Source organism: Rosa chinensis, chromosome 4, assembly GCF_002994745.2.
Source record: "Rosa chinensis cultivar Old Blush chromosome 4, RchiOBHm-V2, whole genome shotgun sequence".
In the NCBI taxonomy this organism is placed as follows: Eukaryota; Viridiplantae; Streptophyta; class Magnoliopsida; order Rosales; family Rosaceae; genus Rosa; species Rosa chinensis.
Window position 1 is genome coordinate 7,126,497 of NC_037091.1, and position 14,006 is coordinate 7,140,502.

General features: G+C 45.1%; 1 protein-coding gene across 1 annotated transcript; it reads left to right on the top strand.

Annotated features, from left to right (window-relative positions):
- The first annotated feature begins 2,404 nt into the window (after positions 1 to 2,404).
- Positions 2,405 to 3,945, top strand: LOC112198705. The gene is made up of 3 exons (XM_024339830.1): positions 2,405 to 2,537; positions 2,651 to 3,142; positions 3,278 to 3,945. Exons 1-3 carry the CDS (start codon positions 2,405 to 2,407, stop codon positions 3,943 to 3,945), a joined length of 1,293 nt encoding a protein of 430 aa, XP_024195598.1.
- The last annotated feature ends 10,061 nt before the right edge of the window (positions 3,946 to 14,006 follow it).

Consider the following 14,006-nt stretch of genomic DNA (forward strand, 5'->3'; position numbering starts at 1 on the left):
TCATGAAGCGAGAATCCAAGACTCGTTTACCCATCGTCCTATGCTCGCGGTGCAAGGAAGAATGTGACACTCAAGCCCTAGATGAGGAAACATCCCAGACTGTCCGCTTTGGATCTCTGCCGCCAATACGGTTAGCATCATCCTCTAGAAACTTCCAACCATACAGCCCAAGAGTATACAGTGGTTCAGAAACTCTTTCTCCAAGGGACTCAAATTTATTCAAAAAGTTGAAGACGCGAGGGAAGAAGAGCAAGTAGATAAGCGGCAAGGGGTTTTAACCAGACCTTACATTCCGCCAGTGTCAACATCCTCCATCAAAGAAGGGAGATGGTATACACAAAAGAAGGGCAAGGCGGTGGAGATGAGCTCTTCAAGGAAGAGAAAACTCCAGCAGAGGTTTGGAGAAGCAAAGCGAACCTTGGAAGCACTAGATTAAGGACTGATCAAACCATCGCAATTACTGAAACCTCCAAAAGAGTATCAGAGACAATTGGAGGCACTGGCCTCCAAGAGATTTGTTTCCCCGCAAATTCAGAAACAGCAGCCCAAGGTATCACACAAAGAGAAAAATCCACGTGCCCCCAAAAGCAGCACTCAAGAGAAGTCCCTAGTTCCCGCGAGGCAAGAACTGCCGCCAGCTCGTAAAGTCAATGTTTGGCGGAGAGTATCTCGCAAAGAAAGAAATAACGAGCCTTCCATCTTTGACAGGCTGGGGGGGCAAAGACAATCGGTCCGCAATTGTGAAGAAAGTTCAAAGCTTGGTGGTGGCTCTCCCAGAGGAAGTGCCAGCGGCAAAAAAAATTTTTGAATCACTGAACCAGGTTTCCATGGTACAGGAGCACGAACAAGCCAAGGTGGTGATCCCTGTAGAGGAATCATTGGTTGCTTTCATGGTAAAACGGTTCAACGCCGATATCCCAGCAGATGAACCCAAGCTCAATCTTCATGATGACATGGACAAAACAGAAATGGTGGATACCTCTTGCAATATGGTTTATGTGCTCCCTGCTAAGTATGCCTTACCAGTCGTTGCGCAGGAATGTGTAGAAACTGACGCGATTGGAGAACAGCAGTTGCAGATCACTTCAGCCGCAACAATGCAGGTGAAAGAAGCAGTGTTCCTTGAGACTAAAGATGCTAACAATAAGGGTTTCTTCATGAGCTTCACAAGACCCACACCCGCCATGGTGCAACACATGCGACCTTTGTATATCACTGCAGAAATGAATGGGACTAAGGTCAGCAAGATAATGGTTGATACCGGCGCGGCTGTGAATGTCATTACTACCAGAACCATGCATCTACTAGGGATCAAGAGAGAGAAGATCCAATCCACTTCCCTTACGCTAAAGAACTTCGCGGGGACTGTGACCAAAACATTGGGTTTGATTTTCCTACGAGTCAAGGTGGGTCCAGCAGAAGGGCTTTACGCTTTCTTTGTTACAGATTGCTATGCGGCATATAGCGCAATTATGGGCCGCGACTGGATCCATAGGAGTTATTGTGTCCCATCCACCCTTCATCAGGAGCTGATCATATGGGATAGAGTCGCGGACAAGGCAGAAATTATTAAAGCAGACCCCAGACCTTTTTCGGTGTCTGCCAACTACTTAGACGCAAGGTATTACCTAGAACCAATCTCTCCTTTACAAGTCATTGGTATTGATGATAAGGGCCGCCCCACAGGGGTGACGACCTCTGAATTGGCACAATGGGGGCTCGCGGTCGCAAAAAACTACCTCGAAAGGCCTGGATATGCGGTGCCATCTCCAAGTGCTAATTAATGGATCACGAATTCATGGAGGAAGAGGTAGAGGCCGTCCATTCCTTGTACGAGAGGCTATCCTCATACTTGGTGGAAAAAGAGGCCTATGATCGAGTCGCGACCTTAGAAATTGTTAATGAAGAGTTCACGGACCAAGAAGAGGAGGAAGAAGAGATTCAGCTTGCTCCAGCAGCATTGGATGATACACCTCCGAAGGTTAGGGACCCTACTAAAAAGGTCAATCTGGGAACAACTGATGAGCCTATAGAAGTGGCTATCAGCACTTACTTAGAGCCTAGCGAGAAACAGAGGCTCGTCGAATTATTGTTGGAATTCAAGGACTGCTTTACGGAAAAATATGAGGACATGCCAGGCCTATCATCAGACTTGGTATGCCACCAACTACCAATATTTCCTGATAAGAGGCCTGTGAAGCAAGAACCGCGAAGAATGAACTCGGAAACCAAAGTTCTGGTCAAAGAGGAAGTTGAAAAGATGCACAAGTCAGGCATTATCAAAGTAGCCAAGTACAATCAGTGGCTATCTAATATAGTGCCTGTTCGCAAGAAGAATGGCAAGATGAGGGTTTGTGTAGATTACAGAGACCTTAATTTGGCTACACCTAAAGATGCCTACCCCATGCCGGTTGCTGACATGTTGGTAGACGCAGTTGCAGGGAACGAATTGTTGTCTTTCATGGATGGCACAGCGGGATATCACCAGATTCCGGTCACGGAGGAAGATAGACACAGACCGCATTCCGCTGCCCTGGGTTTGCAGGAGTTTTTGAATATGTGGTCATGCCTTTTGGGCTGAAGAATGCGGGAGCAACATATCAGAGAGCCATGAACCTGATCTTCCACGACATACTTGGGAAGATCTTAGAGGTTTACATTGATGACGTCGTTGTGAAGTCTAAGAAGAGTGGAGATCACTTCACGGATCTCAGAAAAGTTTTCGAGCGCATGCAGCTACACAAGCTCAAGATGAATCCCGCCAAGAGCATTTTTGGAGTTCAGGCAGAAGATTTCCTGGGATTCATTGTCCATCAAAGAGGCATTGAGGTACCTGAGGATACAGCACAACGACTATTGGGTAGGATCAACTTTTTGAGACGATTCATTTCTAACTCTTCAGGAAAAATCCATCTGTTTTCCCCACTGTTGAAGTTGCAAGGACAGAATGAGTTTGTGTGGGAACCTAAACATCAAGAGGCTTTCGACAAAATCAAGGCCTATCTAGCTAGCCTGCCAGTGCTTGTTCCTCCTAGAGCGGGATTTCCATTAAAGTTGTATGTTTCAGCAGCTGAGGCTTCCATTGGCAGCCTCCTCGCTCAGGATGATGCAAATGGTGTTGAACATGCCATCTTTTACCTCAGTAGGACACTCACAGATTGCGAAACAAGGTACACTCTAATGGAAAAACTGTGTCTTACATTATACTTCTCAGCATGCAAGTTGCGGCATTACATGTTGTCCTTTACTACTTGCATCATTGCTCAAACCGATCTAGTCAAATATATGCTATCGCGACCTATCTTGAGAGACCGTATTGGCAAGTGGGTGCTCGCCTTATCAGAATTCTCACTACAGTATGTGCCACAGAAAGCAGTAAAGGGGCAAGCCATAGCAGACTTTCTGGCACATCACCCTATGCTGGATGTCCCCGCGGTTAGAGATTTAGAGGCCGCTGCCACAACTTTAGATCACCCGGATTTAGCGTGCTTGCCAGAGTACGCCGCGCTTTATCTAGCCACAGTCTCACTCCAGCCTTGGGTGTTATATTTTGACGGGTCAAGAACAGATACGCTAGCAGGAGCAGGGATTGTCTTGGAAAACCCGGCCGACGATCGATTTTCCTACTCTTTCCAGTTTGAGTTCCAGTGTACCAATAACCAAGCAGAGTATGAGGCCCTCATTATAGGCCTAGAAGTACTACTGGAAATGGGAATCGGCGATGTACAAATACTTGGCGATTCTCTCTTGGTTATCAATCAGTTGTGCAATGAGTTCAGATGCAATAGCTTCACGTTGGTTCCTTATTGGAACAGGGCATTAGACCTGTTGGACCAGTTTGATAACATACATCTAGAGTACATTCCTCGCGAGCGAAATTTTACAGCGAACGAGTTGGTCCAACTGCCAACAGGGGTAACATTGAGATATGGCGTGCGGGAGTGAATCCTTAAAGTCGAGTGTCGCACGCTTCCTTCATGGATGGTGAGAAGAGAACCTCCAGATGATACCTCAGTCGAGACCCTGGAACCCATTGACGTGGATTGGCGCATCCCTTTGATCGCTTATCTCAAGCGGCCAGATCCCACTGCCAACAGGAAGATTCATTTTCTTGCACTAAATTACTTTCTTTGAGGTGACGAGATGCGACGACGCGGCGAAGATGGCATAGACTTCAGATGTGTTTATGGCTGCAAAGCGAAACAACTCATGTGCGAAGTTCATTCCGGCATTTGCGGTGCTCACCAAGCAGGTCCAAAGATGCGATGGTTGCTCAGACGACATGGATATTTTTGGCCCAGTATCTTGAAGGATTGCATCGCATTCGCTAAAGGTTGTTTGGACTGCCAAGCTCATGGGCCGGTCCAGCATGTCCCTAATGTTCCAATGCAACCCATTATTAAGCCTTGGCCCGCAAGAGGATGGGCGCTAGATTTAATTGGGATGATTCACCCATATTCATCACTTCAGCACAAGTTCATCATCGTCGCGACAGATTTCTTTACAAAATGGGTCGAAGCAGAACCTTTGAAAGAAGCATCTGGTGGTGCGTTGCGACAATTCCTATTTAGGAACATCATATGCAGATTTGGTATCCCAGAAGTTTTTGTTTCGGACCGGGGGGCAGCTTTCATGGGTGGTGAAGTTGATAAACTGGCAAAGGAATGGGGAATACAGTTCGTCCATTCCAGTCCTTATTATGCTCAGTTTAACGGTCAAGCGGAGGCCAGCAACAAAATCATCATCACTTTGCTGAAGAAAATGTTGGAAGCTAATCCGCGACAATGGCATGAGACCTTTTATGAGACTCTTTGGGCCTACCGCACATCAAAGCGAAATCCCACCGCGACTACACCTTATGCTTTGATGTTTAGCCATGATGCAGTCCTGCCTTTGGAAGTCAACGTCAAATCATTACGAGTCCAAGAGCAACATCATCTCATTGGAGAAGACTACGTTCAGGCTATGTGGCAGGAACATGAAGACCTTACCGAAAAGCGCTTGGAGGCTTTAGATAGTTTGGTCATGGAAAAGCAACGAGTCGCTCGAGCCTACGACAAGCGCACAAGGGGAAGGAATTACAGCGAAGGAGAGTTGGTTTGGAAAGCAGTTCTTCCGCTTGGCGAAAAATTAGATGGTCGCGGCAAATGGACTCCAAGATGGGAAGGCCCGTACATCATTTATAAAATCTTAGGGAAAGGAGCTTTTCATCTCAAGGACCTGGATGGAGATGTCCATCATAACCCTATCAATTTGACCTCTCATTGTCTGGGACTCAGAGGAGTCGTAGACAGTTTATTCGCATAAGACATGGGGGACAATTCTAGTGTTCCTACTCTTGCAAAGCCCATTCATGAAGGCCTGTTTTTGAGGCCCATAATCATTTCTTTGCTATGCCTAGCAACACTAGGGGGGAAACACTATACAATACTAAGCCTATTTAGCCTACAAAAAAAAGAAAAAAAATGTGTTCACTTTGTTTTAGGTTTTATATTCATATTTCGGTTTTTGGTTTATCTTTGTTTTTATTTCGTTGGTTGTTTGTTTATTATTAGAGTCAAATTGAATTTTGGGTAAATATCTTCTTCATCGTAGGGCGCATCCAATGGGATGTGAGGTCTAGTTTGGATATGAGAAGTGCTGACAAAGGGTCTCGTCCCCTGTCAATCAAGTGAGCTGAGCTCCGCCAAAAATCATTCCTCTCTTCATCTGGTCATGTTCCAAAGGAGTTACCGAAAGGAGAAGAGAAATATCCCTAAGTCCAAAACATTTTTTTTTGTTGCGTGTTGTTCTTGTTTTTATTTTGAGTCTTAGGATGCCCTTTCAACTGTCTATGATGAGTTTATATCTCCAAAATTATGGCAAAAAAAAAAAAAGTCATAAATACAACTCTTCGGGGGCAATTCTAAGTGTCCCTACACTCGCGAAGCTACTAAGCTGAGTCAGCAGCTCCGGAAATTTTTCCAGCTTTGCCCTCGCAAGAAAGGCTGAGCTCAAGGGAAATGTAAGAGTCACCACCGTGACCACCACCTCCGTCGGAAGTAGTCTTCATGTTGCCAAAGATGTCCTCACCGTGCATGGGAAACAGTGGAAGGGTTTTAATCTCCTAGTGATCTTCTCCTCGTTGTTCCATGATGGATCCACCAACATCAGCAGAACTAGTTGACCCAAAAGTGAGATTAATGGATCCACCAACAAGCCTTGATCTTTTCTTGGGCACTTAAACATCCGAAGTGAGATTCTTCTTTTTCAGCTTCTCCCGAGCCCTTTGATTCTAGAACCAATAAAAGACGTTCTTGTTCTCGATCTGTCCATACCATTTTAGCTGGAGAGTGATCCTCTGAACCTGCTCTATAGTGGGGGACTTAACTCTCTTGTCATCGTAAAGCTCCTTGAGGATTCTTATATGATCTCTAGTAGGAAGCCACCTGGTATTACTCTGCTTGCAATGCATGTTAGGACTACTCTTGGCTGCTTTGTTGCTTCCTCTATCCTCGGTTGGATGCCGGTTTTGTGGTTCCATTGATGATGGATTGAGAGAATGTGAGAATGGAAGAATGATGATGATAAGTAATTAAGAAAGATTACTGTTGATGAAACGATTTTGGGATTGGAAATTTGGGTTTATAATGTGGAGGAAGATATAGGCATGCAAATGTCCACCCGTGGATGGACGGTCAAAGAGAAGAGTCAAGTGTCAGTAAAGCGTGATTAAAGTTGCCCTAAATTTCAGAAAAGAATGAATTATTGGTGCGTGATGGAACCGAACGGTTTTCGAGGAGGTAACAGTTCCATTTTCAATATTATCTTCTCACGGTGGAGTTTTCCAAGAATTTTGAGTTGGGTCCTATATTTGGGGCCTTGCGAGACACAATTATTGGCTTCTCACGGATATTTGAATATCAGGATAAGAAAACAGCATTATATTCATAAAGTGGCTTTGCGGCCAAAAGCAGTACATTCATTACAAAGCCAAAAGTGGCTAGAATACAAAACAGGAATCTGTGGATATCTTTTGAATCTTTGCTCAAGTGGAAGCAGCTATGGAATCCAACGTCGGGTTGAGCCGCGCCATTATCTCAAGGAGGGGCAGAAAGTGAAGGAACCGAATATCAGCTTGAGTCTCTGCACCCCCTCTAGCCTTGGTAACCACCATTAGTTGGACGTGAAGTATAGGAACAGCCATTCTGTAGCTTGAACCCATTCCTTCAAAGAGTCCATCCCTTCTCATCCCTCCAAGATTCCATCAAGAAGAGAAAAGGGGAGAAGGAGGTGAGAACCAAAACCCCTTCCATCTGGAGGGCACAACACGGGCCGGGTCCAGAAGAAAGAAAACAGAGAAGGGAAGATGAACCTCAATTTGGCTTCCCTCCCTTCCCCGATTTGCTCCAAGTGGGGGATCCTAATAAAGATGATCTCGCACGATCATGGATCTCACACTCGGAGCCCCCTCGTGTTTCTAAACCAATCTGAAGCCTGGCATTGTTGTTGCAAGATTCCAGAAAGGCGAAACAAGGGGTTGCCTAAGATTAAGCCATAAGGCCTAACCCAAGCTTAAGATTACACCATAAAGCCTAAAATTTAGAGGCTAAAGGTCATTTCATGAGGGGAAGATTTGTGAAGAAGAGAAACAGAAGCGAGGACTGAAAGGCTATTTCTTGAATGTTTCAGAAAATTTGTTGTGAGTATTCCTCGTCCAAAATACAACTATTTAAAGGGACTTCAGAAAAATCTCCACCCTTGGATGGATGGTTAAAGAGTCAAACCGATGTCAGTAAATCGAGATTAGTGATTCCAAATCTCGGGAAAAAATGGACTAGTAGCATGTGAGGAGCGGTTTTTGAGGAGTTAGCTATTAAAATAAGGGATTATTGGCATGTGAGGAGACGGAACGGTTTTCGAGGAGGCCTACAAAGATTGGCCTGCAAAGCCCAATTTCAAACAAGTTCCTCCACGTGGCGTTTCACTGCAATGGCACCAGCTTCGGCCTGAGTGGCCCGATCTCTGATATGGGCCAGGTTGCGGCCCATTTCTTCAGAAGCAGCTAAAGGCTCATCAAGTTGAGCTTCTTCTGCAACAATCACATTCTCAACAAAGGCTAAATGGGCTTGGAGGTCCTCGATCTGAAGTTTGAAGTCGGACCTTTGGATTTGTAGTTCCCGCAGGCGGATGGATCGTTCATTTAAAATATCGCGGGAGATGTCCATTTCTCGAGAGACACTATTCAAAGCCTCTTGAGCCACGTGAGCCTGAGAGTTCGCAGCTGATTGATGGCGGCGAGCCCTACCAAGTTCATTCAGTAGATCGTCAATAGCACTAAATTGTTGCAGGGTTAATACCTTCTCCTGGCAGAGATACCTTAGGGTTTCTAAGACTCGCGGGAGAATTTCAGTCTCCAATACCTGAGGACCCAGATGTTTGCGAAGCACCATCTTAGCCTCATCCACAGCAGAAGGAGAAGTTACCTCCAACACCCTCATCAATCTCTCAAATCTGGTAGGAAGAGGAGGCGACAGAGGCGCCACAAGATCACGAACCACCAATGCAAAAGGGTGGACAACTTCCTCAGTTTCTTCATCTTCAACAGGTTAGTCTGTCCCTTCAGCCTCAGAGGAATCTAGAAACTCAACTCGCGGCTCACCATGGGTAAGTGGAGCAGACTCAAGCACAGAGCCCTCAGCTTCGACGGTTGTCTCATTTGCTCTGGAGACTTGGGGGCACCACCACCGTTAGTATCATTTTCCATCTCTGGAGCGACTGTCCCGCCGATAAGACCAGCAACATTTGCAGCCACCTCCTCGGTACAAACAGAATCCTAGTCAGGTTCAGAAATGTCAGAGAGCAGGGTTGGATCTAAAGGGAAATGGAAAGTATTGGCCAAACAGTGGCTTACCTCTCGAGCTATCGGGTCAATATCTGGTACGTGGTCAAGAGGAAGAGGCCCCGTCTCATTCACCTCTTGAACCTCTAGTGCCGCGAGAATCTCTGTCGTCATCAGTTTCTCATAAGCGGCAGAAGTCTCAGAGTGGCTTTCCACGCTTTCATCCTCCAAGGAGTCGTCATCAGAGATCGTTATTAGAATGGTAGGACCTTGCAGATGCTCTGTAGTGGGAGATGGGAGAGTTGCCACAGGGTTAGTTGATGCTTGAACTAGCGAGAGAATTGGCTCTTCTGTAGTGGCTGAGGGTCCAGCCTCGCTTAGGCGAGAGGGATCAGTGGTCCTTTGACGGACCTGTCAAAAGATACATAGTGAAAATCCTGCCCAGATTTCAAAATTTAAATAGGATAAGACGGGGTCGGAGTTTACCAGTCGCATTCCCAGAGGTTCATCATCTTCAAAACTCTCTTCGACGAATTGAGCTCGATCGCGTTTGCAAGCAAAGACAGCAGTGGCCTGTACGAGAAAAGAGTCATAACTCAAAAGGGGGGGGGAAGCACCAAATATACAAGTTTGGGATCGTTCTTAACCAAATTACCTCAGCAGGATCTTCATCATGCGAAGACTCTCCCTCAGAAGTCTCCTCTGCTATTGCCTTTTGTTTCCCTGCCTGAACAGAGGCTGTCCTGCTCCGGGTAGTTTGCTGCAAAACACACTCAGGAATAAGAGTGGGAAAATCAACACAAGGAAATGGAATGGTGAAGAAAGACAAAAACTTACTATTGCCCTAGGCTCGTGGATTTGTATCCCTGGACGCAATGAGCAAGAAGGCAGAATAGGTCGCGGGGGTTGTTCTGTAGGTTTGGAGAAGCGCTTAAGAATCTCGCGGTCCTCCGGACTAGGGTTATTCATGCCACAAAAGATTAGGATGAAGAGTTCGTCATGTGGCAGGTCCCAATAGTTCACTGACACTTCTTTCCACCAATCAGCATAGTCATCATTGACATCGTTGAGGGGGTATAGCGCTCTGACCCAAGGGGGAATCACTATCAAAGTAAATTGACTCTGAAAGGGGGCAGACCCAGGTAGGGCTAATCTCCGCCAAGAGGTGTAGTAATTGGCAGAATCAACCAGAGGCCAGGGTACCAACTGGGCCAACCCAAATTGGCGGGCAAAGTGGTTAGGGGCGTAGAGCTCGTAACTTACAAAATCAGTGGCAAGACGAATATCCAAGCAGGAGATGGTGCGATGAAAGGCCAGGAGGACTCTTTCACTATGATCCCGTCCACTGGGCAGAAATCCATCATCAAGTGGAGGAGGGAATCTCCTAGAAAGGACTATTTTTGGGTCCGGCATCTCTCCCAACAAGTACAAGTAAATAAAACACTCGGAGTAAGGTGGAATTCGACACCTTACGTTGCGGCAAAGCCAGTTCCCCAAAAGGGAATCAACTGGAGGTTCCTTTGGAATATCGCCGCGACGAAAGAGAGGGACATAAATCTGCAGCCAAAAGGCAAGGATCCAGAAGGGGCCACTAATCTCGGTATCAAATGGGCGCATTACGGCTCTATAAAGGGAGCGATATAACTCACCCAATACAGGTTGCCCAAGGCCAACGCAAATACCGTTGTAGAGAGCAATGGCCAGAGAATTCTAGGGCGCAGTAGGTTTGTTGGAAGAAGTGCAAAAGATAAATTTGCAAAGCCAGAATTCCAGGAATGCGATACCTCCTGTATGGTCTCGCTGGGTGCAGTAATAGTCGCGCCAGAATGGGTAGGGTTTGTTGTGATACCCTCGACCAGCCATATCCATTCTCAAAGAAAATTGAATGCCATCAAATTGACCATGCACATAGGGGTCAAAGTCAATGGGCAACCCCGTGATGGTCAGAACATCCAGCAGAGTTATGCTCATTTGCCCAAATCGGAAATCGAATATATTGCTGGAGGTGTTCCAGAAGCAAAGAGCGGCGGCTAGCGGTGCAGGGCTAGTATTGTGGGGAAGACAGAAGCATAGATCGATGGTTTGGGTGATACCTACCGCGTCCCATCGGTCCAAATCTCTCGCTCGGACCTCTTGATACCAAACCTTTTCCTTGGGAGTGACAGTAGGCCAGAAGCCCACTTTCCTCCTTGGTCCCCAACTGCTAAAATCACCAAGCACCTGCCGAAGAGCAGCTATGGGACGGTGGATGGGAAGCCCATAATAGGCCATAGCATCATCTGGAAAACGATCGCGACGTATGGGACCCAGACTCGCTTGACTATCACCGCCACCAAAGCCCATCAGTCGGCTTCTCTCCTCTCCGGTCTGTCGTCAACATCGAATACTCATGTTAGTCAGCCAGTTGAATGCGGCTTTCTCAGTGATTTCATCTGCCTGATCAATAACGAATGGTTTCTTGGATGCCATTTCTAGGTCGCAAGGATTACTTCTCCATTACACCTCTATTTATAGCTTAGATATTTTGGAAATTAATTTATTAGTTGGGCCAGTGAGTGGCCTTGGTTGATAATTAATGAATCATTATTCCATCTTGAGAACCGCATCTAAGGCGACAGTGAAGATACTTCTCCATTACACCTCGATTTATAGCTCAGATATTTTTGAGATTAATTTATTAGTTGGGCCAGTGAGTGGCCCTGGTTGATAATTAATGAATCATTATTCCATCTTGAGGATCGCATCTAAGGCGACAGTGAAGATATTCCACCTTTTCTTACCACCGCAGGGCCAGCATAGTGGCCTGATGTTTTTTAATTAAAACATGATTAAAACTGATGCGGTTTTAGATGCTAAAGTTGCAGCAAGTATGGTGGTTTCACTTGGTCACACGTCATGATGTCGATAGCCATGATCCAATCATCCTCTTCGGCATAAGACTCGCGAAGGATTAAATGACAGCAAACAATTTGCTATTTTGCATCTTATGTCGCCAAGTACTATAGGCCTTGATCAAGCTAGGAAAGCGGCTCCAACCCTTACATTTGAGAAAATCAACAGAGAGCCAGCGAACAAGGCAGATACTTGTTGCTATACACGTGGCGAAGCTACCACCAAGGAATAGAAGGATCCTCATTCATGATCAAAAGCAATCTCATTCGCATGGGGGGCACACTAAAGTTCTGATCTCCTACAACCTGCCCAAGTTTCACCAATTCACTACATACCAGACATCAGATACATGGGGGCAATAAAGTTGGCAAAGAAAGCGTCAGTTCATGACAAAGGCAATCCAGATTGTGGCATTCAAGCTTTATGGCCTATTTAGAGACCTATATGGAAACAGTCAAGCCAATACAAGTGGCTTTGGAGCAACAACATTATAAGAGTAGTGTTGATTCAAGACCTCTTCAGTCAAGACAAAGACCTTTGACTTCGAGGTCTGGGGGGTAATGTTTGGACCCAAAATGAGCATTTTGGCCTGACAAGGCATGTGTTGAAGAAATTGAGCCAATGTCAGTGGCTCAAGCTATATATTGTCGACAAGTTCGAAATATGTTATTTAGAGGCTAAATAAAGCCTACTATGGAGAATTATGCGAGCTGTAAGAAAAGGAAATGATGGAAGCATGGAAATGAAGTCAACTTTAGCACATTTTCTTACTTCGGCTAGGAGAAACCGAGCTAAACAAGGAAAGAGGGGCAGAAGACTAACCAAACAAGATTAAAATAAGTTGAAAATTTCCAGATTAATACTAGACATCCCAAGGATAATTTCTTATAAAGAGTTCAAGATCTAGTTTTAAGTGGAAAGCCTTCAAACAATCAGCCCAATTTTCTACAGAAGTAAAACTGGAAAACTGGACCTGTAAGAGGTCTAGCAGCGTTTTTGGCCCAACCACTACACTAAAAGCTCTGAAATTTTACCAGGATGATCTACACCCATAGTGGAACATTTCTTATGAAGAAGTCACGGTCAAAATCTGAATTCTTGATGAAGATATAATTGAAGGAATAAAGGAGCCGAAAGTGCTTCCTTATCTCCTAAATTCATCATTCCTTATCTCCAATTATGCTTCTTTATCTCTTTATCTCCAAAATTCATCATTTCTTATCTCCAATTAATGCTCCACTATCATTTGTTTAATGCCAACTGATTTGGCATGGTAGCCTATAAATAGAGGTTACAAATTCATCACAAAACACACATTCACAACATCAAAACATCTCTAAGATGATCTAAGTTCTCTCTAGAGCAACCTCTCTAAGAGCAACTCCTCTCCTTCTCTTTCTCTTACCGGTGATCACACTCCTAGTCCTAGTCTCCTCAGAAGCCGACTTTCAGTGTCACCAACCCTCTGCCAACTTACTTCGGTCCTAGTCTCCTCGGGAGCCGACGGTAGTGCCGCAACCACAACGGTTACAGAACCAGCCAAGCAAGGGTAACGCCCTAGCAACCTAGCCAAGCTAAAGTCACGCTTTAGCAAGTTCTCCTCACTTCCCAGTGGTTCTCGCTCTGCTCGACCTACAACATCGAGTATCGATTGTGATTTTCAAGAAGCTCAGCAAAAGTCCTCGCCACGAGGCACAAAGAATCCCACGACCAGGTTGGTGCTCTCCTCGTCCACAATCGCTTGACAAGAGACTGTTGACCAGCTGCAACAAAATTGGAGTCAAACAATTATAATTCAATATTCTAAAAATCATGAGCATGATTCTTATTGACATATGTAAGTATAGGCATGCTAAGAGTTTATTAAAAAAAAAAAAGTTTTCAAAAATTTGCAATCAGGGATTAAATAGTCAAAGCAAAGAAATTTTGGGGGCAAATCGGATATTTCACTATTTATTGGACAATGATCTTCCCCATCTTCCTTTAGTATAGTTATCCTTCATTTGCTTTTGGATACAAACAACATAATATAAGGAGCAACATATGAAATTGGGGCAGATCCGGAAAATTAGTTACTATTCATTAAACAGTACCCGCACTGAGAGTGGCAGCTGGTAATTGATGGAAAAATAAGGGCAAAACTATTTATAGTCTTTTTGTTATTGGTATGCATTATTGAAAAAAAAAAACAATGTACATATGCATAAAAATGTGTATTAACTCATTCATCTGCCCATAAAAGGCTTGAATATCTCTGTTTGGCTCCACAATTTGTTGCAGCTGGTCAACAGTT

What these genes read in the sequence shown, in the direction of transcription:
- LOC112198705 (XM_024339830.1), top strand. Translation starts at nt 2,405, where the DNA reads ATGCCGGTTGCTGACATGTTGGTAGACGCAGTTGCAGGGAACGAATTG. An exon ending in ACCGCATTCCGCTGCCCTGG is followed by an intron (nt 2,538 to 2,650) that starts GTTTGCAGGAGT and finishes GGAAGATCTTAG; the next exon opens with AGGTTTACATTGATGACGTC. An exon ending in ACATGCCATCTTTTACCTCA is followed by an intron (nt 3,143 to 3,277) that starts GTAGGACACTCA and finishes AAACCGATCTAG; the next exon opens with TCAAATATATGCTATCGCGA.